General features: G+C 46.8%; 5 protein-coding genes across 5 annotated transcripts; 4 read left to right on the forward strand and 1 right to left on the reverse strand.

The window, feature by feature from the left end:
- Positions 1-2,477: 2,477 nt before the first annotated feature.
- cd59b (CD59 molecule (CD59 blood group) b) lies at positions 2,478-5,433 on the forward strand. The gene is made up of 3 exons (XM_076169487.1): positions 2,478-3,618; positions 4,429-4,530; positions 4,715-5,433. Exons 1-3 carry the CDS (start codon positions 3,564-3,566, stop codon positions 4,912-4,914), a joined length of 357 nt encoding a protein of 118 aa, XP_076025602.1. The 5' UTR covers positions 2,478-3,563; the 3' UTR covers positions 4,915-5,433.
- kcnj11l (potassium inwardly rectifying channel subfamily J member 11, like) lies at positions 5,430-9,080 on the reverse strand. Its single transcript, XM_076169476.1, has 6 exons — positions 8,934-9,080; positions 8,074-8,242; positions 7,646-7,885; positions 7,166-7,435; positions 6,730-6,937; positions 5,430-6,527 (listed from the first exon to the last, which is right to left on the reverse strand). Exons 2-6 carry the CDS (start codon positions 8,230-8,232, stop codon positions 6,088-6,090), a joined length of 1,317 nt encoding a protein of 438 aa, XP_076025591.1. The 5' UTR covers positions 8,233-8,242; positions 8,934-9,080; the 3' UTR covers positions 5,430-6,087.
- Positions 9,081-9,677: 597 nt separating this feature from the next.
- Positions 9,678-15,175, forward strand: LOC142988130 (uncharacterized). Its single transcript, XM_076137173.1, has 13 exons — positions 9,678-10,242; positions 10,325-10,418; positions 10,716-10,803; positions 10,922-11,258; positions 11,336-11,429; positions 11,602-11,689; positions 11,856-12,162; positions 12,256-12,349; positions 12,457-12,544; positions 12,660-12,978; positions 13,066-13,159; positions 13,276-13,363; positions 13,461-15,175. Exons 1-13 carry the CDS (start codon positions 10,182-10,184, stop codon positions 14,016-14,018), a joined length of 2,310 nt encoding a protein of 769 aa, XP_075993288.1. The 5' UTR covers positions 9,678-10,181; the 3' UTR covers positions 14,019-15,175.
- A 2,018-nt stretch (positions 15,176-17,193) lies between these two features.
- LOC142988138 (protein FAM3C-like) lies at positions 17,194-21,756 on the forward strand. Its single transcript, XM_076137181.1, has 10 exons — positions 17,194-17,387; positions 17,524-17,556; positions 17,816-17,896; positions 18,509-18,583; positions 18,669-18,771; positions 19,327-19,385; positions 19,466-19,516; positions 19,605-19,689; positions 19,896-20,022; positions 20,482-21,756. Exons 1-10 carry the CDS (start codon positions 17,363-17,365, stop codon positions 20,569-20,571), a joined length of 729 nt encoding a protein of 242 aa, XP_075993296.1. The 5' UTR covers positions 17,194-17,362; the 3' UTR covers positions 20,572-21,756.
- A 129-nt stretch (positions 21,757-21,885) lies between these two features.
- On the forward strand, positions 21,886-26,175 carry actr6 (actin related protein 6). Its single transcript, XM_076140165.1, has 11 exons — positions 21,886-22,085; positions 23,054-23,171; positions 23,271-23,339; positions 23,534-23,657; positions 23,757-23,892; positions 23,981-24,037; positions 24,138-24,236; positions 24,347-24,425; positions 24,523-24,694; positions 24,817-24,955; positions 25,045-26,175. The coding sequence occupies exons 1-11, from the start codon at positions 22,018-22,020 to the stop codon at positions 25,172-25,174; spliced, it is 1,191 nt and encodes a 396-aa protein (XP_075996280.1). The 5' UTR covers positions 21,886-22,017; the 3' UTR covers positions 25,175-26,175.
- Positions 26,176-26,254: the final 79 nt, after the last annotated feature.

Consider the following 26,254-nt stretch of genomic DNA (forward strand, 5'->3'; position numbering starts at 1 on the left):
CGTGCTGCTGTCTGTGTTCTGTATTTAGCCACAACTGATGACTTCATCCTTCATGTGCTGTCAGAAATATTATTTTCCTAGTTTCCTAGGCAGCTAACTAGCTAACCTACCAATATTTGAGTGGAGGGTGTCGTCGCCCCGCAATGCTCAGCATGTTCTAACACGAGTGTAGCTACTCTCTGCTGGAGAGGCCACAGTGCTAAAGTGCTAATCTGGTTCAGATTAGCACTGTAGCTTCTCATGTAGCTCCTCTGTTGCGGGGAAGCTACAGTGCTAAGCATGTTTAGTGTTGTATTCACATGGAGAAGCTGCATTCTACATTATTTACATTTTACATCTATGCTTTGGTTTCACGTTTACATTTAAATGTAACATTTGACATTCTTGTCAATAATGTACTATTTAAATATAAATACATAATTTGCATAATGAATCATGTGCTATTTTCCTGTCATACACGGAAAAATATAGAAAATTGTACTTCAGGGACGGGCTGATGGACGACCGTTATGGACCTTTCATAAAGAACTTAAAGTGTCAAAGTAAAATGCAGCCTCACACACACGAGCTTATTCTACCCAGAAGGATGTGGAGTTCTATAAGAATCAGAGTGTGAAAAGATTTTCACCGCGGGAACAAACGCACTCCTGCCAAGTCTTACAGCCGATTGGAATGAAGGAGAGTCGGCTGTCAAAGTCAAGTGCCAGAAACCGGAGAGGACAGGAAGACGTGTGAGGCTGCAAGAGCACAGCCACAGTAACGGCTTCCACTCGCTGTCCATCACAACATGAAGGAACCCTGGCTGATGATTGAACTGTGACCTCTTTGTCTCTTCCTGCTCAGCATTAAGACGCAGAATAAAATGATCATTGTCCAGGATTCTGCTGACCTCCTATTCACCAGAGCCTGCTGACATCACCATCACAAGCTACTCCTGTATGGAAACATGAAAATAGTCATTTCAGAGATATGATTGATGATAAACCTCACACTGGCATCTATAGGTGCTAGAGACTGAACTCATAACATGTTTTGATTTTCCAGTTTAACAGCAGAAAACCACATCCTGTGATGAAACAAGAAAAAGCCTACTCTTTATTCCGGCAGCAGGAGTGTGATGGACGTGTTTGTATTGTCATGTATCAGTCCCAGGGAGTGACAGACGCTCAGTCAGCTGCCGCACACAGAGACACGACTGTATCTACATCCAGTATGTCCAGCTGCCGTCTGAGGCCCTTTGTGCAAACGTGAGTCAAACATTTTAACTACATAACACTTCCCCGGGGTTGACAATGGAGATTTAATCTAATAAACAGATAAAGAGGCTATTCTTAGATTATTGGTCCCCTTTACCCTACTTCTCCATCAGGACGCTCTTTGCAGTATGTTTGATTGGCCACAGGAGTCTTTGCTCACACGCAGATCTGTGAACTATTAATTTTAGCTGGCAAGAACATTTGCACAAGTATGAGTCCAGCATGGTGAGAACCTGACTTCTGCTCTAGAGCAAAACAAGGAGAGCTTCAGTTTCCACCAGACAAAAATCTAGTTGGAAGAAAATAGATGTTGGCAGCATGTGAAGTGCAAACTCAAGTTTTACTGTCTGATCTATGGGACGGCCTGGTCTGTCCTCGTCTCTCTGTGGGACAGACGGCCTGGTCTCTCCGTGGGACAGGCTGGTCTGTCCTCGTCTCTCTGTGGGACAGGCGGCTTGGTCTGTCCTCGTCTCTCCGTGGGATAGCCTGGTCTGGCCTTATCCCTCTGTGGGAGAGTCTGGCGTTGGCTTGGCATTTCCAGCGTCTCTGTTGTTTTAGTTGTTGTTGTTGCATCTAAGGCATGCACTGACGCAAGACGAATGGGTGGCAGTCAACACACAACACTTGGCCGGTTTGCTCTCATGTGACTATGGTGCAAACATGAGTTACAGGTCAGTTTCATCTGCATTTCTCCCACTAAACGCAAAGTCAATGCATCCATATGACTTCCAACGACTGAACTATACATCACAATCTCTTTGTTGTAGTCAGGGGTGTCACCAGCTTGTCCTGGGCTCTGGGGCACATTTTTCAGTTGGAGCCCCTCATCTCACGTCATCACATCATTTTCAAACTGCTCCATTGTAGACTGATAAATAACCAGGTAGGAAACAATATTTAGTTAAAAGCAGGCTTAGTAAATCGATTAAAAATAGACAAATGAAAGAATAAGACTGGCAGAGAACCTGCTGATGTGCTGTGTGATGCTCTGTGTCCTGAGTGGTGCATTAAGCGTATCGATCTGCACCGCTGCTCCTCTACCATCGCCTCTAATGTTTCACTTACATTCTGTGAAATGGCTGCAAAACACCCAGAGCAAAACCCATTTACCATCCCCTCCTTTCACTCTCTCCTCCTGCTTAGCCTGAGCAGGGATACACAGGAAAGCAGCTGATGGCTTAATGTGGTGGACGAACCCTTTATCAAAGACGTGACCTCAGCATGATGAGGTTAGATTTGACATTGTAGTGGAAAAGGAGTCAAGCAGGTAAACTCAGTCGGTCACGGATGCTTTGTGTTTGAGTTGCTTTTGTATTTGGCAGATTTAATGCTTTGGATGTTTGTAGTTGCAGTCCTGATTAGTTATGAGGTAATGAAGCCATTTGTCTTCTGATACTGCATCTGTCCCTCACCTCTGGTGTTTCGTCCTGTTTTTTCTCTGGTTTCCACAGCTGCGCTCTTGTTCTCTGTCTTTATCCTAATCTTCTGTGTTACTCCTAAATTTGTATGTTTGCCTTTGGTCCTTGTGTTCTGTGTGTCTTTTGTTTCTCTCCTTTAGTCTGGGTTTTCTCTTGATCTATTTCTAGTCGTTTGTTTCCCCGTAGTCTCATGTTAGTTGTTCTTCTTCTGGGTTTCTCGTGGTCCCCTGTCTCTATGTGGCTCTGCTTAGTAGCTCCACTCAGTTTTAGTTTCCCTCTTGGCCCGAGACAGTGATTCTCTTGTATTTGTGTTTATTACCTTTTAGGCCCATGGGTGTGTGGGCCTGACATTTCAGTTTTCCTGGAATTTGTTTTCTGCGTTCAGTAATTACACTGGCATTTCTCCTCTTCTGTGTTTCTCAGCATTTGGGTCCTCATCCTCACTGTCTTTAGCTACATCCTTACAGTTAACTACAACTTTCATTTGATCATTTGCTGTGGTTCTCTCTCCCTGAAGTACGCTCATGCACACTGCAGTACTGGTACGACGCGTCTGTAAGTCCTGTCAATGGAATCGCTGCGTTTGTGTGAAAGACGTTCACACAGCTGAAAAGTACTACACATAATCTGTGTACTACAGCCATAATAAAAGCCTCCATGAGGCTGTGGCCAAGTGATTGTTGGAGGGGGGGGAGGAGGAGGGAGCTTGTGGTCAGACAGGGACTCTTTGTGGTGCTCTGGACAAAGAGTCGTTCTCAGCTCAGTTGACTGCCATGCGCCTCAGGTCACAGTGGACAAGACCGGGACACCAAACCCAGCCGGACACTGCCGGAATCCTCTGCTCCTCCAAACGGGCCAATCTGAGTTCAATCCTCACTTTAAAGGAGACATGAAGCGCTGCCTTGGACTATGCCTGCTGCTTTGCTTTGGGATGTTTGATCTGGGTGAGTGGACCAGGACAGATTAAAGGGTCAGTTCACTAAACTACAAAAACATTTTCCCTGCACTGCTTACAGAATCTAGACACTAGTACTTTCTGTTTTCATATCAGGGCTATTTTCTATTGGAAAGATCTGTGAACAGTGTTGTCTGTAGAGTATCCATGGTAACTAGGATGTTGTTTTTGGAAACAAAAACAGAATTGTTCTTCAAAATACTAGGAAATGTTTTCAAGATACTAGGAACAGGATTTCACTCAGTTGTTGATGGTGGTGGCAGGAGTCTCAGAAGCCGATGCCCATACAGGGCACAGATATAAACTGAAATCAATAATCAATACTGTGTGATCTGTTCTGGATAGAGCTCTGTAGCTACTGAGGATCCATTCAAACTGTTTGTCCTTTACTGATCAGCTCTATCTCAGCTAGATGAAGGTGCTAGTTGCATGTTTGTAGCCCTGCTAAAAGCTCCTGTCTGAAGATGCAGATCCAGGTCTTACTTGTTCAGATCCAATGGTAGTGGCTTCGCCGGCTGTACTGTCCTTAGTCTCTGCTACCATCTAGTGTCATCTTTGTGTATACACAGGACTAGCAGTTTGAATGGTTGTCTATGGACTAATGTTAATGTAAAACTCACGACTGCACACACACACACACACACACACACACACACACACTGAGTCAAAAACATTTGATGGGTGCTGAAATGTCGTTGTGAATTTAGAAAGTGCATTATTAAGCCATTTTGATTCTGGTTCGGTGGACTGTGACCTGAAAATTCCCATGATGAAGTGCAAACTGTTTCTACCTCGTCAGGTTCTGCACTTCGCTGCTATAAGTGTGCAGATTACACCGGACGCTGCCAGAACGTGCAGGAGTGTACGTTTGAAGATTCCTGCATATCTCTGAGCGAAAGAGGTGAGTTATTATTAACATCTACCATTGTTTGTGTTATAGTATTGTTGTGTTTAAGTATTGTTATACCAGATACCTGTGTGATAAAGGATTTTCCCTTTAAAAAGTCTCCAAAACGGAAATAACCACATATAAGTCGTTCCAAACTGTATATCCAGTAAATGTTCTTGTGCTTCTGTGTCTCCAGGAGGGAAAACCATCCGTCAGTGTATCCGCTACACAGACTGCGATAACTCTCGTCTCACTCAGATGTTTCCGGCGATCTCCGGCTACACCTACCGATGCTGCAGCAGCAACCTGTGCAACTCAGGCAGCTACGTTACCACGGCAACGCCACTCCTGATCCTCCTGGGCTCCCTGCTGAGTGTCTGGAGCTGCTGGATCTGAACAAACCCACATTATTAACTCCTGGTCAGCTTAGTCTTTGTCTTTAATAAGCAGTGTTGTTTGTGTAAAGTTAACTCGAGCTAAAACAAGCCTTGTTTGCTGTTGTTTGCCGTTGCTGTTTGTGGCATTTTAGGCTTCTCAGGTCAACTTTGAACATCACGTGAAATGATGAATGACTTTTTCCATCCTGTTGTCTAATTTTCAGATCCCTAATTTACATCAATTTAACAGTAAAAACCAGGAAAAGTGTCATCTTTGGTTATGAGTTTCTGCCGTCTCTATAAGTAAGAGATGGATTTAGATTTTGGTTTGTGAGAATAGATTTGAAAGCAGATCTGGACAGGAAAACTGAATATTCTTCACTTTCCTAACATTACAGAATATGGCACTTTTTGTTTTGGGTCCAGATCAAATTGCCTCCCGGTGCAGATGCAGGCTGTAACACACCTGATGAGTGTGTGGGCTGTAGTAGCTAATAAACATGTGATTATTTACTATTGAATAAAATTGTGCAATTGAATAAACTGAATTCATCCATTGGAATGATTCTCTTTTTACTGAAGGTTTAAAATATTCCCCAGAACAACAGTGTGAAACAAAATACAAAAACATAATATTTATCAAACATAAATAAAACCGTATAGACGGACAGAAATATTCACATAAATACATTCAAACTCACCGCACAAACTATAAATAGGGTTTTGAGGAATAAATTCAATAACAAAAGGGCCAGTGGAACATTTTGTGCTATAAACTATAAACGCTGGAATCTACTGGAATATGCTTCATATACACTTCACTTCATGATGTCATTACAGTGTATAATCATGTTGTTCTCGCAGATTTGATATAAGGAGATCAGAAACACAACAACAGTACCATCTGAGGACTGAAGGTGGTGTTGGTGTTTCCATAAACACGGTGCCGCTGACCTTGCCTGTAACTAACCAACCATTGTGCCCCTTCCCCAACACCATCAGTGTGTTTAAGAGCTATTTTGTAAATCGGCAGGAAAAAGAGAGTTGACTTGTGATCGTGAGCTTTGAATGAAAAGACAATGATCAAATTCAGCCAATGGTGAGGTCAATGTTCAGCTGAGCCTGTGGAAATGTGGGCCGGGTCTTTTGAAGGCTCAGCCCCGGCACCGTGTCTATGGAAATGCACCGTTCTTCAGTTGCTCATCTCTCCAAGCTCCTCCTCCTCCATTTGTTGTCCAATCACCTCCAGCTTCACTGTTTTCTTCTGCCCTTTCTGCTCTGTTTCTTTCTTGGGCTTGTCTAATTGTGCGTACCAAGGCTGAGAGGCGAAGCTGTCGCAGGTCGTCCTGCCTCCTCGGCGGAACCCTCCTCTGCCGGCTCTAACCAGTCCCCAACCCTGCAGATTGAGGTCTGCAGGGTTGGACCCCTCTTGGACCCCTCTGGTCTGGTCCAGCTCCTTCGCACTGAGGGACGACATCCGGCAAGGAATCGTGTTTCCGAACTTTGAATAATCCACACAGTAGCGTCCATCCTCCTCTGTTATGATGGAGACAAAGCGCCTCCCCCACAGGATCTCCTCAGGAGTGTAAGAGGTACGAGCCTGCATGGTGATCCCTGTGGTTTCCACCACACCTGCCAATCAAACAGAGAGTCAAGCAGATCGGCTAATAGAAATAACTACTACAGACGGAAACGCTGTGGCAACAAGTTCAGTCATTTAGTATTTCAGTATTCAGTTTTTCTTTCAGTCTATTATTGACTGTTTAAAAAGTTGATGTACATATAACATTATCCTTCCCAGCTAAAGTGATTAATTTAGTAGATGTGTGTTCACCTTCCAGGATGACGATGATCTCCAGGTCCTCTGAGGCCAGGGTGTGGGCAGAGAGCTCGTACAGAGGACTTCCTCTCTCCATGGTGTGGCTGATGATCAGAGGAGAGACCAGGAAGATGCCGTTACTCCTCAGAGGATTCTCCACCTGGATGTCCAGCTGGCACACTGGGACGACCTCACCCTCTGACGTCACCGTCCGCCGGATCACCTGCAGGGACACAGTGTCACTAAGGAGCTTCAGACTCACAGACACCAACTGGACAGGTCAAAACCTTTAGAAACGTTTTATTTTGTGGAGAGTCACAACTGAGACCAAGAAACTGTGGATTCAGTTTTGGTGCAGATCTGGTAGAGAGCGCCACCATGTGGACATTTATAATTACGTTTGCATTTACATTGAAGAGCTGATCAGTTATGTAAACGTGTTCTCCTTCACCTGGAGCTGAATGGTGGCAGAGATGATCATACTCTTCCTCAGGTCTCCCACTCGGAACATGAAGGTGGGTCGGCCATTACGAGGAGCGATGACGGCGTTCCTGGAGAAGATGAGCGTCTCGGCGCGGCGGTTGGCCTGAGCCGTCTTCATGAACACGCAGCCGAGCATGACGGCGTTGATGATCAGTCCCAGAATGTTCTGGATGATCAGCACGGTAATGGCCAGAGGACACTCCTCCGTCACCATCCGTCCGCCAAAGCCAATGGTCACCTGCAGCAAACATCCAGGTACCTTTACTGATACCTTACTGGCATTCACCTGACTGCTGTGGTTTATAATGACCTCAGATTTTACACTCAGCATGAGATAAATAACAGAGATCATCTTTAATTCCTCTCTCCCCTCCCTTCTGTCATGTCATTCTTCCGTCCTTCCTCCTTTGTCTTTGCTTAAATCTTAATTCCTTCACTTCACTCTCACCTGGACTTCAATGGAGAAGAGGAAGGCTGAGGTGAAGGAGTGAATGGCGGTCACACAGGGGACGTGGTTCTGCTCTGCCTCTGGGTCCCGGGGCTCCAGGTCACCGTGAGCGAAGGCCAGAAGCCACCAGATCATGGCGAACAGCATCCAGGAGCAGAGGAAGGCCGAGGTGAAGATGAGGAAGGAGTGCTGCCACTTCAGGTCCACCATGGTGGTGAAGACATCCTGCAGGAATCGACCCTAAAGAAAACAAACTCCATCATTATTATTATCTTTTGACTGTTTTTACATCTTATCATGACAGGATAACGACAGGATGGTGTAATTCATCTTCAAATTTATTTAAATGTGTCTGATTGGCTCATAACTGACCTTTTACTTTGCGACCTAGAGCACTTTGGTAAATCCCACATATAGTGATGTGTTACCTGCTCTCGGATGTTTTTGTGAGCCACGTTGCAGGATCCGCTCTTGGTGATGAAGCGGGCTCTCTGGGCTCTGGAGCGGCTGCGGTTCGGTTGGTTCTGGTCCTCAGCCAGCCGGGTCAGCAGGAAGCCATCCGGCAGAAGGCCTTTCCTGGCCAACATGATGCTGGTGCTGCTCACACACACACACAGGTGACATGCTTAATGCTTTACAGGATTTAGGCAAAACGTTTCTGGACTAAACCCCAAATCCCTGAACCTTCTGTGCTGTTGACTTTAAGGGGAAACAACCTAAATACTGCTGTGTGTTCATGTAAATGTTCTTGATTCAATCTAGATAAGGTTTGTTGTGATTTGGTGCTATATAAATAAAGTTAAATTGAATTGAATAAGAAGGAATAAATTGGTATTCAAGAAGATTAAATTTAAGACATTACAGTATATTCCATAACCATTTTGGGGGAATCTTAGTTTATAATTTCTTTATTAATTTAATAAAAGCTATCACGGGTTTTAAAGACTTCTTAGTGGATAAGAGATTTAAGAGATGTCATGTTACTTGGATGATAATTGGATACTAATAGATACTGAACTCATGGGTTGTATAGTAATCATTTGTTGCGTAAAACCCCGGAAAGAACAATTAATCGCAATAAACGTAATGGCATCGTAATTCATATTAGACACCGCGGACGAGATTATCAATTTCTGCTTTATTTCCGTATCCATATTATTTATTCAGGCTGATTTATAGCAGATAATATTAATAAGGTTAAATCTACAGTGTATTTTACTGTAATCATCTCTTACACACCATAATGATTATCATTGTAAACGGATATAATAAACAGAAACTACGTTACCGGTTAAGGAAACAGCAGATCAGCTCAAGGGCATGAATCGATGTATATATTATATATATGGTATATGTTTATATTAGGGATAAATACAGCAGGGAAGCCATTGTTTTTCCATCAGGATATTTAGAGAAAATACACAGCAGCCCAGGGGTCATAGTACACGGTAAAACGTTACAGTTCCGGTATTGACCTTCAAAATAAAACGCACACTGTGACTCCTTGACATCGCCAGGTGTACTTTAACATCAATTTCCTTCCCTGTTATTATTTTACCTTGCTTATAACTCGTATAATGTTTAACGTAACTACTTTATTAAATATGTATGCACATTCCAAATTGACATCTGAAAGTATTTAAACTTTAATCTTGACATCATTTCCGCTGTAATCTCATGGGATACGGGAGCTTGACGAATCCAAACTGCAGGATGCTGAGCAGGTTCATCTTGCAGGGGCTTCATGTTGCCGCTAGAGGGCAGGACAGTTTCACATCCTGTACAAGCTGACGCCTACGAGCAACAGCGCCAGGGGGGTGAGGGGAGCTGAAAATATTCGGTTATATATTTTAATGTACACGAGTTGTTAATGAAAGTTATTGCCAAACACTTTGTTCGACGTTCCAGAGAAATGAAGAGAAACGAAGGTGAACACTTTCTTCATGTAGATTTTTACGTATTTGCCAATAGAACAACTTGGGTCTGATTTGTTTATGTTTCTCATGTTAGCCCCGCCCCTTGCTGTTTGTAGGTCACGTGACAGACGGCAGGACGGGGCGGAGTCAGCAAGCGTACTCCTCAGAGCTCAGGAAAGGAAACGAGATGCTGCTAGCTTCGAATGCGCTCCAAACACATTTATTCACCATTTTATCACCGAATACAACACATTTCGGTGTCGGGTGTCAGAGTTAACTCGAGGTAACGGGAGGCGGTGTTGTTTTGCGGCAGGGAGACGGGCGGCTCAGTGTCGGCTTGTTGCTTCGGCTGGCTGCTTAGCCTGCTAGCTAGCATCCTTCTTCAGGTTCGCTGTGAGCTTCGGAGGAAACACACACGGACGCTCCCTGCTGCTTCGGCTCGTCGGCTGAAGCTCAGTCGCGCCATGGACGCAGGAGCTCTGCCGCGGGAGAAGACGAGCTGGTAACGCTGCAGGATGCGTTAGCGGATGTAGTTAGCGTCAGGCCGGGATAGCTGCGCGCCTCCATCACTCTTCCTCCCTCTGGAGCTGCTGGAGGAATACAGATCCTCTCCTTCTTCCATGATCACGATGGAGTCCTCCCTCAACCCGCTGCCCCACCTCCCGGAAAACACCTACAAAAGTGAGTAGCACGCCACATGAGCACTGCACGCATTGGATTTACCTGAGCTCTGACCTGCTGACCCCTGACCTCTGACCTGCAGTGACAGAGGAGGATGTGAAGAGGCTGATTGAGTTTCGAGCGTCTAACGAGGCTCTGTTCACCGGGAAGAGGAACTCTGCCAAGATAGCGTGGAAGTACGTGTCAGGTTTGACATTCCAACATGTTACCCAGATCAGGAACGATGTTAATCCACTCACACAGCTGTTTCACACTCACTCACACACACACACACACACACACACTCACACACAGACACACCTTCATCACTGTGAATACTTAGTTAAACTAGGAAACAGTTCAGCCTTTGAGATGATGCAGTTATGATGATGTAAGTTTGTATTTGTCATTTCTGAAACTGATTGTGTTTCCGTCACATTGGTGCTTTTGTGAGTGTGACGCTGTGTGTGTGTTTTGCTCTGTGTGCTCCTCAGCACGATCTTAAAGGGCCTTGGCCTGGAGGGGAAGCTGACCCCAGACCAGATCGCCAAGAAATGGGATAATCTGCGGGCGAAGTACAAGGTTACCCACACACACACACACACACACACACACACACACACACACACACACACACCTGACAGGCTTTCTCTTGACGTCAGCTTGTTGACGTTTTGTCTCACGTCTCCGTCTCCCCCAGGACCTGAAGCAGCCGTACCAGGGTCAGGACGGCCTGGGGGGCGTGGTGGAGTCGTGGCCCTGGTTCCACATCATGGACGAGGCCATGCAGGGTCGACTCTACAACAGCAACCTGGTGCTGAGCCCGGAGACGGCTGGAGGAGCCGGTCACCGCGGCAACAACCAGGCCAGCCAGAACCCGGAGAACGCCGACATCCTGGAGTTCCTCATAAAGACGGAGATGGAGGATTCAGGGGCGGCGGAGAACGCAGAGGACGACGGGACGGGTCACTCTGACGCCGCTCCTCAGGAGGGAGTGCCCATGGGCTGGAGGAGGATGTCTGAGTGCAGCTACAAGAGTAAGAAGCTACACCTCAAACCATTACATCATCAAGCCCACAGACTCAGAGTGAGAGCCTGTTTTCTGTGTCGACAGTGACGGAACCAGAGACGGAGAGGATGATCAAACTTCGAGCGGCGAACGAGGCGCTCTTCACCGGCAGGAAGCACTCGGCCAAGCCGGCCTGGAGGTGAGTGGAGGTCCTCCTCGCCGCTCTCCTTCTAGTCCTGAGGAACTCTGGGCTCTGATCAGTGACTGGAAGCTCAACCTGCCTCTCCAGCCGATCCGGCCCCAAACTCTCAGGTCCTGCTCGGAGTGTTTGTGTGTTTGTGTGATCTCACGCCTGTCGCGTTTGCTCGCAGGGCCATTCTGTACGAGCTGGGTCTGCAGGGGAAGGTGACCACCGACCAGTTAGCCAAGAAGTGGGACAACCTGAAGAGGAGATACAAGGTAGCACTACACACACACTTCACACACAACACTACACACACTACACACTGACTCTGTTAAGTAGTTTTGTTGTTTTTCATTTTATTGAGCAAAAAACTTCAACCCTCAAGCAGGCCAAAAATCCAGACGTGAGGTCAAATCTATTTCCTCCTCTTGTCGTCACCAGGAGCTGAAGTTTCCCGCCCGAGGCGTGGAGAGCAACCCGAGCTCCTGGCCCTGGTTCTACCGAATGAACGACGCCATGGAGGGGCGCTTCGCCGGTGCAGCGTCTGTACTCACGCCGATCGTAGAGGACGACGACGATTACTGCGAACAGTTATCGCCGGCGCCCAAGAAGAGACCCCGCCGGAACCGAGGGGGCATGGCCGAGTTTCTGACGGAGTCAGAGATGGACCTGCTGGTCGACAACGAAGAAAAGAACGGATCGGCGGCTCTGGGAGAACTTCAACGCATGAGCGAGTTCACATACAAACGTGAGAAACACTTCAGAGGAGCTTTAAGAAGGTTGGCACTTTGGGCCTACTGAGTCATCTTTGTGGTAAATTGACCTTTGACCTCCACTGCAGTGACAGAGGAAGACACCAGGCACCTGATTGAGCTGCGAGCGGCTAATGAGGCTCTCTTCACCGGGCGGAGGAACACGGCCAAACCGGCCTGGAGGTACAGGAACAGCTCTCAGCTCTGCGGTAAAGTGTAGAACTTTGCGTCCATAGCAACGGCCCGGAGTGACCTTTTCCTCTGGGTTTGTGCGTTTTTTGTCCACACAGAGGGATCGTCAAGGAGATGGGTCTGACGGGGAAGATAACACCGGATCAGGTCGCCAAGAAGTGGGACAACCTGAAGACCAAATTCAAGGTGAGAACCAGAATCAGACTGAGCTCAGCTGGGACCAGAGCTCTCTCACTCACACACACCCAAACACACACAGGTGCAGCTCCCTCATGTGTCCTGTCTCTGCTGGTGTGTGTAGGACCTGAAGTTCCCTCCTCGGGGCATGGAGGCTCAGACTAACCCCGCCTCCTGGCCCTGGTTCCAGCTGATGAGCGACGCTCTGGAGGGGCGCCTGGTGGGTAAAGCTACCAGGGTGGTGCCGGTCTGGACCAGCGAGGAGGACAACGTCTTTGTCTCGTCGCCGCCTCCCGACAGAGACTGTATGTTGGTGGAGAGCCGCAGCGTGTCGGAGCTGGAGAGCATGGTGGGCGGAGACAACGTCGAGAACGATGGGAACATCACGTACATCGACGCCAGCGGGGAGGAGTGTTCCACGCCCACAGACCTCACCTATAAAAGTAAGAGGGGTTCTCCTGCTTATCCAGAGGAGGGAGAGGGTCAGAGTGTGTCTCCTGGTGTTTATTATGTCCGTCTGTCCGTCCCAGTGACCGATCAGGACACACGGAAGATGATCAAACTGCGAGCTGCTAATGAGGGGTTGTTCACAGGCAGGAGGAACGCCGCCAGGGCCGCTTGGAAGTAAGATGTCCGACGTGTAATCCTAACCTCCGAGGCCCCAAACGGCCCTGTGAGACGTACAGCTGAACGTGTGTGTGTGTGTGTGTGTGTGTGTGTGTGTGTGTGTGTGTGAACAGGGCCATCCTGAAGGAGCTGAGCCTGCAGGGGAAAGTCTCCACACACCAGATGGCCAAGAAGTGGGACAATCTGAAGAGGAGATACAAGGTAGGGCCTCAGAAAACACAACAAGGACCAAAGAAGTGATGATGAGGAGGTAACCTATCAGAAGCTGGTGTGACATCATGTTTGTTTCCTCTCTCAGGATCTGAAGTATCCTCCCGCAGGAATGGAGAGTGTGGCAGACAGCGCCTCCTCCTGGCCGTGGTTCCACCTGATGAATGAAGCCATGGAGGGCCGCCTGACCAACAGCGCCCCCCTCCTCTCCCCCGTCACCCAGGACGACGATCAGCAGCCCGACCGCACCCCCCGCCAGAGGTCGCGGCCCGCCCCTCACTCCTCCTCCTCGGAATTTGCGCAGGAGTCGTTCGGCGGCGACGGCGGCTCGGATCAGTGCCCGCGGACGTCGGACCCGTGCGACGGCTCGCTGGGAGGACTAGAGAGGGAGTGGGAGATGGTGGAGCGAGAGAGGGCGGAGCTGGAGAGAGAGAGGGAGATGGTGGAGAGAGACAGGGCGGCGGTGGAGAGGGAGAGGGCGGCGGTGCAGGCGGAGAGGCTGTGGCTGGACAGAGAGCGGGCGGCGGTGGAGCGGGACAGAGCCATGGTGGAGCAGGAGAGAGGGGCACTGGGGCGAGAGAGGGAGGTGCTGGACCAGAGAGCCTTGATGCTGAGCTCTGTGGGACACTCTGGACACCTGATGTAGGCCGTCGCTCACGGACGCACCGCGCTGTAGGGGATGTAGATCGTCCCAACACGCTGACATACGACCTGAGGGTGGCGGTAGAAAACACTGGTGAACCCCTGGTGGACTCCTGTGGTACTGGAGGATGGGTTCTGCAGCGGAATCGGTTCTAACCTGGACTTTTTTGATTCTGCTGATGGATGGATTCCGTTTTAGTTTAAGCGTCAACCAGGGCTGAGGTTCTCCGTCCTGGTCCTGGTCCTCGGGCTCCCACGTCACCGGGGCCTCCCACAGCTTGATCTCTAAACACACACACGATGCAGCTCATGGAGGGATGGACCTCATGCAGGTCCTGACCAGCGCCAGTGAGAACCCTCCAACAGGGCGGCAGTGTTATTACATGAAACTGAACTTGTATAGATCCGCCCAACACGAACAAAATCCTCTCCTCTCTCCTCCTCATGAAGTTTATAAACAAATATGTTCACTGTTGCCTCAGAAAGTGATTTCCTACGACCTTTGACTTTATTATTCCAGGAAGTCTTAAGTTATTCCGTTTTGCGTTGACCTGTCCATAGGAAATCTGTCATTAACATTTCCTCAGTCAAACGGACAACCTGTGAAGACACTCTTGTGCTCCGATGCCTTCCACATGCGCGTCTTTAAAGCGCGCAGCAGCTGATCAGTGTTATCAGCGCCGCCTCATTCACACGGCCTGCCTGCTCGTTTACAGTCGGCAGCTCGTGCGACGTCGCCCCACAACGCGAGAGAAGACATGCAGTCCCCCTCGGGCGCAGCACTCATGAATGTAGCTGCACATTTACAGCTGTTAGTTGAAAATATATTGATAATATATTGACATTAGAACGTGACCGATGCTGCTGACATCTGCTCTCCACACAGGACGGCACCGTGCGAGAGAGAGAGAGTCCAGGCTGCGACGATGCTGTGGCAGAGAACACTTGCCGCTCTCTCTCTCTCTCAATGGCGTTCTGCTTTTGTGTGTGTGTGTGTGTGTTCGTCTGCCTCCAAAGTGCTGCTATTGGTCGACCACACCAGGCTCACTTCCTGCCCCACATGGTGACGACAGACGCCACTATGGATACAGGGACGACTTATCCACAAAGGTTTATGTTTAGTAAATAAACAAATCTGTCTCATTGTACTCACGTGTTTTCATTCTGCAGAGACTCTTTAGTTGTGAGATGTTCCGACAGACAGACAGGCAGGCAGACAGACAGATGTTTGCGTTGTGTCGCCAACTGTTACTGTGATTATCACGATCAGAAAAGTTGAGGATGAAGCGGCGCCGCTCCTGTGTGTGTGTGTGTGTGTGTGTGTGTGTGTGTGTGTGTGTGTGTGTGTGTGTGTGTGTGTGTGTGTGTGTGTGTGTGTGTGTGTGTGTGTGTGTGTGTGTGTGTGTGTGTGTGTGTGTGTGTGTGTGTGTGTGTGTGTGTGTGTGTGTGTGTGTGTGAAGAAGTATTTATATTTTACCAAAGACGATAAAAACATATTACAGTTTACCTCCTTGAATTAAAGCTGGGTTGTGTGTTTAACACAGTTTAGCTTCACTTTGGAGTCAAATACTAATAATCAGAATGAGACCCTGCAGACTGAAGGACCCCCGGGGACTGATGGAGGTGCGGGGCTGCAGGAGGATTGATAGAGACGCTTGTTAGGCTTTCCGGAACAAAACCATTTTAAGTTTACATTTCTTCTTTTGACTGACTTTTCACCCAAAACTACTGAATTAAAAACAACATAACAATCAGGAAACCTTGAGCTCAAACAGCACAGGAAGTTGTGTTTACTAATCTACATGCTGGTGGACAAACTAGACGTGCATCATCCAGCACAGAAGGAGAAGTCACTGTCCAGGGTTTCATCAGCAGGGGGCGCTGTGTTTGCATCGTGAGATAAATGCAGGTGAACCCACAGACACGCCCCTGCAGATAAGCTCCGCCCACTTGTCCCTGCTGCAGCCTTATGAAGCAGCTTTGTGATGCGTTCACATCTTTGAAATGTCTGACCAAGCAGAGACCAGACCAGACTCAGGACCCTCGCCCCCCATGGCCCCTCATGACCTCATCCTGCCCTCCAGACCACAGACGGACCTGAACCACTGCTGACATCATCGTTTCTATACTCGCTGCGTCTATAGTCTCTCAAGGTCTCACCACTTGTTGCTGCCATGGTTACTGTCAATAAGGTAGAAATGTGAATCTGAGGCTTTTCCACTGTGATGCTCCAACTTTGACTTCAAGCTTTGAGAACTCGTTCCTGATTGGACCTCATGTGCTTTTTCTTTTTTTCTTTTTGCAATTTGTTTTTATTGAAACAGACGTTGTACATGACATTGTGCATACAGGTGTAGGATATTTTGGAGATCGTTTTTATATAGAGAAATAGGGGAAAGAGGAGAGAAAGAGAGAGAGCGAGAGAAGGGAGGAAGGTTGTGTTATCCCTACTATTGTTGTTGAACTTTATACGTAGATCCTGAGGTAGAGTACAAGTGGACTGGAGTTGCAATGATGTCATAGAATTTACAGGATGATGTCATGCGTCAGCCATGTGTCATAAATAAATATATAATACATATTTTAATAGAGCATCACATTATTATGGTGCTCATTCTGACGTGTGAGAGCTACAAAATCTCTGTTTAGGACTTAGGAAGTGAAACAATAGGCTTAAGGTAATATTGACCCTTAAATAACTTAACATTCCATCATTCTCTCCATACATCAGCTGCTCAATGCCTTTATCTCCAGGTGGACTCTGACCTGGAAGCTCCTCTGCTGCTGACTGGCTGTATCCAGGTAACGAGGCAGATGGGGCGGAGCTCTGTGGAGGAGCTGGACCGACTGGTTTTATCAGTGTGATGCAGGACCTCACGCAGTTCAGTCCAATCAGATCCTCAGCATCCAGAAGACTGACGTCAGTGAGGAAAGAAAGGGAACAAAAAGTGTGTAGTGAAGGAGAATAAGAAGTAAGGAAGGAGGAGGGAAAACTAATGAACATTTTGTGTCAAGTATAAAAAAGCCATTGACGTTCATCTAAACCTGCAGAGTGAACCTGGGTGAAGACTGAATACTGAAAACTTTACTGAAGTACAATAATGGAGTCAAGGCAGAAGCTCCGCCCACATGAATCAGACAGCAAGTGAAATCAGCTGGGTGTGTGTGTGGGAGTGTGTGTGTGTGTTAGAGCTGGGCTGAGACTAGGTGATGACACACAGCATGACCGAACGGTAGCATAGAGTGTGTGTGTGTGAGTGTGTGTGTGTGTGTAATGCTGTGTGTGTGTCTGTCTTGTTTTCTCCATCATTACTTCATCTTCACTCATTCATCACAGGAACAAGAAACATGACGAAGCGACAGAGGTTGAGGAGTAAGTTTACATCCTGTGTGTGTGTGTTAATGTGTGTGTTCATGACTGTATTTGTTCATGATCTTTAACCTCGAACTTAAAATGTGAGATCATAAGAATGCTTTTTGTGTTTTAATGTCTCATGGTTTTATTACAGGTTCAAGTATACAAAGAAGACAATACTTCAAATGTAAGTGTGTGCGCGTTTGTGTGTGTGTGTGTGTGTGTGTGTGTGTGTGTGTGAGAGAGGGACCAACCGACCGTTCTTCATGATCAAGGTTGAACTTAATATGCTTGAGAGTGAAAGTGTTTCGGTTTTAATTTGAGTTTTGAGGTTGAGTTCATGTGACGTCCAGAGTCCAGCTGATGTAAATGATTTGCTAACTAGTAATTAAGCAGTGTATGACAGTGTGTGACAGCGTGTGACTATTGTTGTTTTGTCTCCTCAGGGGCAATGCAGTGCACGGTGCTGTGCGTCTTCCTGCTCACCTGCGTGCTCTTCCTCCTGCCGAAATATGACTCATTCATCGGTAAGAGCCAGTTAATACAGATGATGCAATAACTCTGCTGTCAGTTCTGTCCAAACTGGGCCTGTTGGAGTCGATGATCGAGTATTGCAGAGATGTTTGCCGTTCCCTCACAGAGTCTACTACAGGAAGTGAATTTGCTCAGTTAGTTCTCCTGTAGTAATGCCAACCAGAGAAACACTTCCCCATACTTTGAAATCCTTGATAGTTGCAAAGAAGAGGTCTGTGAGCTCTACAGTATGAGGCTTCAGTGCACTATGCAAGCAAAGGAACTTTCTGTCTGTTTGCTTCTTGCTTCATTCCTTGTTGTCAGTGGATTGAGTTTCAGGAAAGGATCAGGTTAAGTTTGATTCAAGCAGTAATTTGACACTCATGACAGTTCATGGGAAGTTGAAGAAAAGCTAAAGATTCAATCACTAAATTCACAACAAATTCCTATATCAGTTAGATTTTTCACTTTTTTGATGCTGTATCACTTTAGAAGCAAAGGCCGGCTACAGTGCCCCCTACAGGCACATCCTGAACCTGTATGACACATGTCTTTGGATGATGAAACGTGTCTTTGGAGAATCAGCTGTACTCGTCTCATCTTCTTCTTGGTCCCTCTTCTTCCAGCTTTTTGGCCTCTTTCTTTAGCTGAAGGCTCCGGTCGCTCCAGTCTGGCGCCCAAGCTTCCATCAAACGTGTCAGGTAAGAAACCGATCGAACCCCCATCAGCACTGATCTGTGATGTGACTCTGACGGGTCACTGGGTGTCCTGTCGTCCCTTTTATAGCAGAGTGCCGTGTCCAGAATTGTGTGGAGGATTACTTCAGCTTCTACATCCGGAGCGGAGCTGCCAGTGTCTTGGCTCCAATGATCTGCTTCCAAAACAATCTGTAAGACCTTCTTGCTGATAGACAGTGCAGGCTTCTTTGGTCACTAAATTGCCAATCACGCACACACGCACGCACGCACGCACGCACGCACGCACGCACGCACGCACGCACGCACGCACGCACGCACGCACGCACGCACGCACGCACACACACACACCTGCATGTGTTTAGATCCGTGAGGAGATAACTTAATGTGTCCTCCTGAGGCCAGATGGTAGCTGACACTGTTTTATTGTGTGTGTGCAGAGAGTACATTAGTCCATGTTTACGTCTTACCGGCATTATTGCCTCAGCCCCATTATGGACCAGTCATCCGCGTGCATCTGTGTGTGTGTGTGTGTGTGTGTGTGTGTGTGTGTGTGTGTGTGTGTGTGTGTGTGTGTGTGTGTGTGTGTGTGTGTGTGTGTGTGTGTGTGTGTGTGTGTGTGTGTGTGTGTGTGTGTGTGTGTGTGTGTGTGTGTGTGTGTGTGTGTGTGTGTGTGTGTGTGTGTGTGTGTGTGTGTGTGTCAGATGATATTTACAGGAATCCACTGTGACTTTGACATTTTCTCTCAGGGTTCTCAGTCAAGAAAAGAAAAACGTGGGCTATGGGATAAACATAGTTGTTATTAATGGTGAGTGTTACTCTGGAGACCCACACATTCCTTTAAACATGGCCGTGGTGTTTCTCTCATACATGTGTCTGTTTCCACAGGGAAGACTGGAGAAACCCTCAAGATGGATCACTTCAACATGTATGAAGGCGGTACGTAGCAACCAGTGTTACAATGTGGTGAGCCTGCATGTGGGGAGCTTGGAAGAGTAAGAAGACGCTCTGCCTGTTTGTCTTGCAGAGATCAAACCTCTCGTAGAATTCCTGCAGGACCTCAAGACCGGCACGGTGGTGATGATGGTCAACTTCGATGATCCTGCAACAAAGTAAATGCAGTGCCTCCACTGGTGCCTCTGATTGGCTCTTGGTCAGGTTAAGATTTGAATCTCCCTGCTCGGTCGGACTCTCGTAAACTCACTCATTAATCACTTCCATTAAGTTGCGTTTTCCTTGCATCACTAACTATCTGACTTCACATCAACATCTGTGATCTCACTCATCCTCGTGTTAAACTGCTCGACTCGTCCGTCAGGTTAACCCCGGATGCCAGGAAGCTGATCGGCGAGCTCGGCAGCTCGGTCGCCGAAAAGCTGGCCTTCAGAGACAACTGGATATTTGTTGGTGGCAAAGGAGCTGTGGTCAAGAGCAGCTTTGAGAGGGTAACAGCACACACTCACACACTTACAGAGCCTGCTGATTGAACTCCAGACAATGTAAGAGGGTTGATTGATCTGGGCTGCTGTGATCCTCACTGTCACCTCTTGTTCAGCACACACTCTCCTCGCCACATATGGCCCCTCAGACACGCACCTCTTACCAAACAAAAAAAAGAGATGCTTTAGTTTGGTCTCAGCTGTCATTTCAGATTATATGACGCTGCAATAAGGTTCCTGCGGCGACATTGTGTCAAGATGGAGGATGATTATACTGGAAAATTAACAACTGCAGAACCTGAGCTAGAACTCTGTGCTGGGCTCAGAACTTATCATTCAGCTCTTGTGTATTGTTATGCCAACTTTTTCAATTTGATTTGAATATTCAAACCTGAGATCCTGTTCTTAACCTGTGAAAGTTCTAATGTGGTTTGGAAGATAAAAGTTCTTCTCTGTCTCTTCCAGCATGTGAAAAGCGACCCTGCGACAAATGTATATGACGGCTGGCCAGAGATAATCGACCTGCAGGGATGCATCCCCAGGTACCTGGAGTGAGCTGCTGCTCTGTCATGGAGGAGATCAAATGAAAATACGTGGGATTATTTGCTTGTGTGATGAGATGATATAGAACTGGAACAAAAGAATCTATAAAAACGTCAGAAGTGTCACAGCAGTTATTCCAGACGGCCCAGTCAAGTCAGTTAGAGGCTTCGCAGGCATCCCAGGCTCTCCTGCCTAATGGGCGATTATTCAGATATCTGCTCATCTTTCGGAAAAGTTTCCTCTTCTGAAGATCTAAAAACATAAATCTCATCTCAAAATAACAATGATGTTCCTCCTCTGTCCTTCCTTCCTTCCTCTCATTCCTTCCTCTGTACTTTACTGGTCAGTCCCCATGAGGAATGAAAGAAGGAAATGTCACTTGTGGAATGCTGCTGTTCCTCAATCTGATGAGATGGTGGCAGGATCGCCGCCCCTCTCTCATTAGTGCCACCTAGGGACGAGGGAGGGACCTGAATTAAGACTGGGGAAATGTCTGACGTTTGCCCTCAAAATAAATGTATTCATTGGCAGAAGTCGTCGTGTTTACTTCTCTGTCTATGTCCTTACATCACTTTTCATGTACATATATGAGCATGTAGATGTGTGTTTACATGTATATCCAGTGTGTATGGTGTTGGGTTGTGTGTTGTAGTGACATATGGACATACAATGACATCATTCATTGTAGTTGTGGGGTTTCGTGTATGTGTGCCATTTTTGTATTTACGTGGGTGTTGTGGGAGTGGGTGTTCATTCAGCTCTTTACCAGAGGAATTCATTCCTCTATGGTGTTCTGCTCCAGGAACACGGAACTGGTATCACCCAACAAAGCAAACAAAGGACTCCAAGTCACGACTCTACTGTAACAGGTCATTTGTCTTTCTGGGTTTCTTTGGACACAGCAAAGTATACAGGGCTGCGAGCACACAGAGTAAAAGTATGATTTCCTTCAGTTGAAACAAACTGGGACTTTATTTCAGTCATTTAGTAAGAAAAATCAAACATCAGCTGGTTTTCTGTGATTATACGTGTATTGAATTGTCGAAGTCATTTCATTTAAAAAAAATCGGTTTGTCTGGAAAGTAACAAATGCAGTTTTTGGAAGAGTCCTTGTGTCATTCTACTACAATTATTATGAGGACCTTAAATGTGGAGTTAAACCATTGACTTGTTTGGGCCTGTAAAGTATAAATGTAAAGTTATAACTTTTCTGTCTCGACTCGTCATTTTACACACTAAGGTTCCGCCTGTTGTTTACATCTCAGTTCCCCGGATGATGAAGTGGAACGCCACGAAGCATCTGTTTCTGTACGGACTCTTTTCTAGAAGGACCGCAAACTCAGACTCTGATTGGCTGCGCGGTCAACTCACGCGTAGATGGCGCCTCACTGTTGTTCGTTGAGTAGTTTATGAATAAAATGAAGTAATTGAGTTAATTGGATAAACTCCGACTGTAAAATGGCCACGTTAGTTTTGGACAACGGAGCCTATACGGCCAAAATCGGTTACAGCCAAGAGAAAGTGAGGTAAGCCGCTCAGGTTCATCATTGCACTGCTCATTATTAACGCGTTAGACTTCATCTTCATCTTCTTCTAAAGCACTGATGGCTCTTAAACGCTGCGCTTCATGTAGAAACTGTTAGTCTAACGATTCTTTGTTTTGATCGATGAACAGGCAATTCAAAAAATAACCCAACACCGATTATGAATCTCCAGTATCTGATCACTGAAGATTCATAATCGATCGTGTCCATAGTAACTTAAGATCAGACAGAGCGACGTCTCTTTGTCTGCAGACGTAATTTTAAAGCTCTGAGGTTTTGCTGTATATTCGCCTTCCGGAGTCTGACGTCACTAAAATCACACGTTTTGATTCAATTTGCACAGAAATTTTGATTTGACACAATCTAAAATAAATTAACTAAACAGACGAAGAGCAAAGCTATGAAATGAACACAAATATCTAAGATGCGTTACTGGTAGAATCTAGAATCTTCTAAACTCAAGAACCTCGGCTGTAAATTAGCTTTTAATTTGAAGTTGTAAATGGCTTTTTAACTTGAAATCCCGCATTCAATTTCTCTGTTACAGTTCTGATCAAATGTTTTGTCTGATTTGACAAATATTGAGTTAATTCATTTCCCTTTTTTGGTGATGAACATGCTTTTATTCTGAAATAAAACACAAACTTGTGTGAGGGCTCAGATTTGACTTCACATTGAAGATTCATTCTTCAAACTCTGTGGACTCACTAAGCTCTTAAAGTTGATGAAAAAAAACGTGAATTTCAATTGAGATTCAAATGTGGGTTGATTGGGAAGTTCTGAGCCCAGCCTAGACCACTGCAATTAATCATTTAATACATTTTCTGCATAATTTCCCTACAAATTGACTTGCTTATGCCAATATTGCCTGAGGAATTCCAACGCAGGTTCACAGAAATCCAGGCTTCCAGGTTTGGGTTGGGTTCAGTTGAGTGTGTGTTCTCCCACAGCATCATCCCCAACTGCCAGTTCCGCTCCAAGACGTCCAGATTAAAGACCTTCACTGCCAATCAGCTGGATGAGATCAAAGATCCCTCTGGGCTCTTCTACATCCTCCCCTTCCAGAAGGTCAGAGAGTGGCACCACATGCAGAAACACCATAGCAAGCTAAAGACTTTACACCCTGGTAACCACCTCATTGATCTGTTTCCTGTTTGTCCTCTCCAGGGTTATCTGGTCAACTGGGATGTCCAGAGGAAAGTGTGGGATCATCTCTTTGGAAAGGAGAAGTTCAAGGTGCTCCATTTCCTGCCCTACATTTCAAAATAAATCTCTTAATAGAAATCCATCCTGACCATCAACCGTCTGCGTTGTTGTACTCTGATCTGCTAATGTAACATTATTAGAGAACCTGCTTCACCACCTTTCCTTCATGTTCCACCTTCACTCGTCAGGCCTTAGACTGGACCCTTGTGTCTTCTGTGTTGTAGGTGGAGTTTGCAGACACCAGCATCATCATTACCGAGCCCTACTTCAACTTCAGCTCCATCCAGGAGTCCATGAACGAGATCCTGTTTGAGGAGTACCAGTTCCAGTCAGTCCTCAGGATAAACAGTGAGTCCGGCTTGATACAAAGGCCCCCGTTTAAAGCTGGAAGCTGCTTCTCCAAGCTTAGAGCTTTTGAATCATCTCACATCTGCGTTTGTTCTCCAGCCGGCTCCCTCAGCGCTCATCACTACTTCCGCACAAACCCCTCGCAGCTCTGTTGCTTGGTGGTGGATAGCGGCTTCTCCTTCACACACATCGCCCCCTACTGTCGGAGCAGGAAAATGAAGGAGGGCATCCGCAGGTGAGAAGGTGGCACTGGTGTCTCCTGCAGGCAAATTAACTGAACAAGGCCACAAGATCACAACCCACTGGTTTGTTTTGCATTCCAGGATCAATGTTGGGGGGAAACTCCTGACCAATCACCTGAAGGAGATCATTTCCTACCGGTAAGACAGATTTCCTGTTTGTTTGGATGGTGTAGGGTTTGGGTATGATGAAGTGGAGGGTGTTTACATCGGGCCTCTCTCTTCTCTCCGCTCCTTCCAGACAGTTACACGTCATGGACGAAACCCATGTGATCAACCAGGTGAAGGAGGACGTTTGCTACGTCTCTCAGCAGTTCTTCAAGGATATGGAGATCGCACAGTAAGCACAGAAACATCAACACAACACGGACGAGGACGACAGCAGAGCAGAGTGGTGATGTGATGCTGAGAACGACCTCAGTGGAGTGTGTTATTGTGCTGTGTGCTCAGGTCGAAGTGTGAGGAGAACACTGTGATGAGGGATTACGTTCTTCCAGACTTCAGCTCCATCAAAAAAGGCTTCTGCAAGGTGGGACACCATCGCTGCTCCACGTTTGTGTTCAGTCTGTCTGCAGCCTCAGAGTTTATCTTCATCTCTCCTTCTCGTCACTTCCGCTCCACTCAAGCCGCCAGAGGAGATGGTGTTCACTGGGAAGTACAAGACGGGAGAGCAGATCCTTCGCTTGGCCAACGAGCGCTTCGCTGTTCCTGAGATGCTCTTCCACCCGTCAGATATCGGCCTCCAGGAGATGGGTGTCCCAGAGGCCATCGTCGACTCCATCCAGTGCATGCCTGAGGGTGAGAGAGAGAGCAGGCTGATCTGCCGGGCCTCTCAGGAGCTCTGAGGTGGGGGGAGACTCACTCATCATGTGTGTGTCTGTCTGTGTGTGTGTGTGTGTGTGTGTCCCGTCTGCCATCAGAAATGCAGCCACACTTCTACCAGAACATCATCCTGACTGGAGGGAACTCGTTGTTTCCAGGCTACAGAGAGCGTCTGGAGGCGGAGCTACGGTCTCTGGTCCCCGCCCACCTACCTATGTCGGTGGTCTTGCCTCCAAAGTAAGTGCTGATCCTCTTGTCTCACGCCTAATCTTGCGTAAACAGGAAGTGTAAGTGGTCATTAATGCCTCGCTGCCTTGATCCTGCAGTCCCATCTGTTACTCGTGGGAAGGAGGGAAGCTGCTGGCTCACGACCCGGACTACGACGAGATGGTGGTGACCAGGGACGACTACGAGGAGAACGGACACTGTATCTGTGAAGACAAGTTTGACATTTGACTCGACAGAGGCTCTGAGACATCGTCTGAAATGTCTGGACTGGGCTGGACGATGAGGACAAACGGTCTAAATGTCTCCTTACAGACAGAGGTTTTGTTTTTGTACTTTGTTCTCTGATGATTTCATTCTGACAGCAGGCAGCCTGACCTCCAGCTCAGCCTTCATCTGTAGAAGTAAAAATCTGATCACTTTTATTTGCTTCAAACCTTCTACTTCACATTCTTATGTTGGACCTCATTCCCATCATTCTTTGGGTGCATATGAAGAATTGAACAAAGTTTCAGTAAGGCGCTTTTAAATATGTTTAATATCATGATTAACATAAGATAAGATGTGTGTGTGTGTGTGTGCGAGTGTGTGTGTGTGTGTGTGAGAGTGGAGGGCGTGCCGCGTCTATGCGTTGTTCGCGTGTTTTGTCCCGTACAGGACGCCGTAGTTCTCTTTCTGTCCGCTTGTTACGTTTCAATGTTCCGCTCTGATCCTGTGAGCCGGTGTTTTGTTTTTTTTCATTATCTGTCGCTAATGTTCGTATGTTTTCACATATTTTGTTATTTTATTATCGTTTCTCTGGGATACATTCATTTGGATACTTCGAGGCTCGTGCCCGCGTCACATGAGCGCGCATCTCCATAGCAACGTGTCGCTCGGCAGAGGAGTTCGTCGGATTGTTTAACCTTCGTCTCACAATTCATCTTTATATCGATCCTGCTGATCAGTGAGTCACCAGCTTAACTCAACTATCGATTTAGGAAGTCTGACGATCAGTTTGGATTCAGAACATTTCAGAAAAGGAAACGAGTTTGGACAATGATACTGATTTGTCTTCCTCCAGCTAGAAACAATATAGACCCGTGTTTTTTAAAACATCGACATACTGAGTTCACGGTGCCACACTTTGTATTCTATGTGTGTTTGCGTTGAAAGGAAATGTAGAGTGACCTATATTTACCTTCAGGTTTGTCTTTTTTCTGTTGCTTTGGTGCGAGATTAAAAGTTTCAAACTAGTGTCATGTTACCTAATGTTAACCCTTAATGCTGCATATTGCTCTGTTACAGTTTGAGCCAACAAACAATGTTGGA

Source organism: Genypterus blacodes, unplaced genomic scaffold (assembly GCF_046128005.1).
Source record: "Genypterus blacodes isolate CSIRO-AG114 ecotype Tasmania unplaced genomic scaffold, CSIRO-AGI_Gbla_v1 ptg000015l_1, whole genome shotgun sequence".
Lineage (NCBI taxonomy): Eukaryota > Metazoa > Chordata > Actinopteri > Ophidiiformes > Ophidiidae > Genypterus > Genypterus blacodes.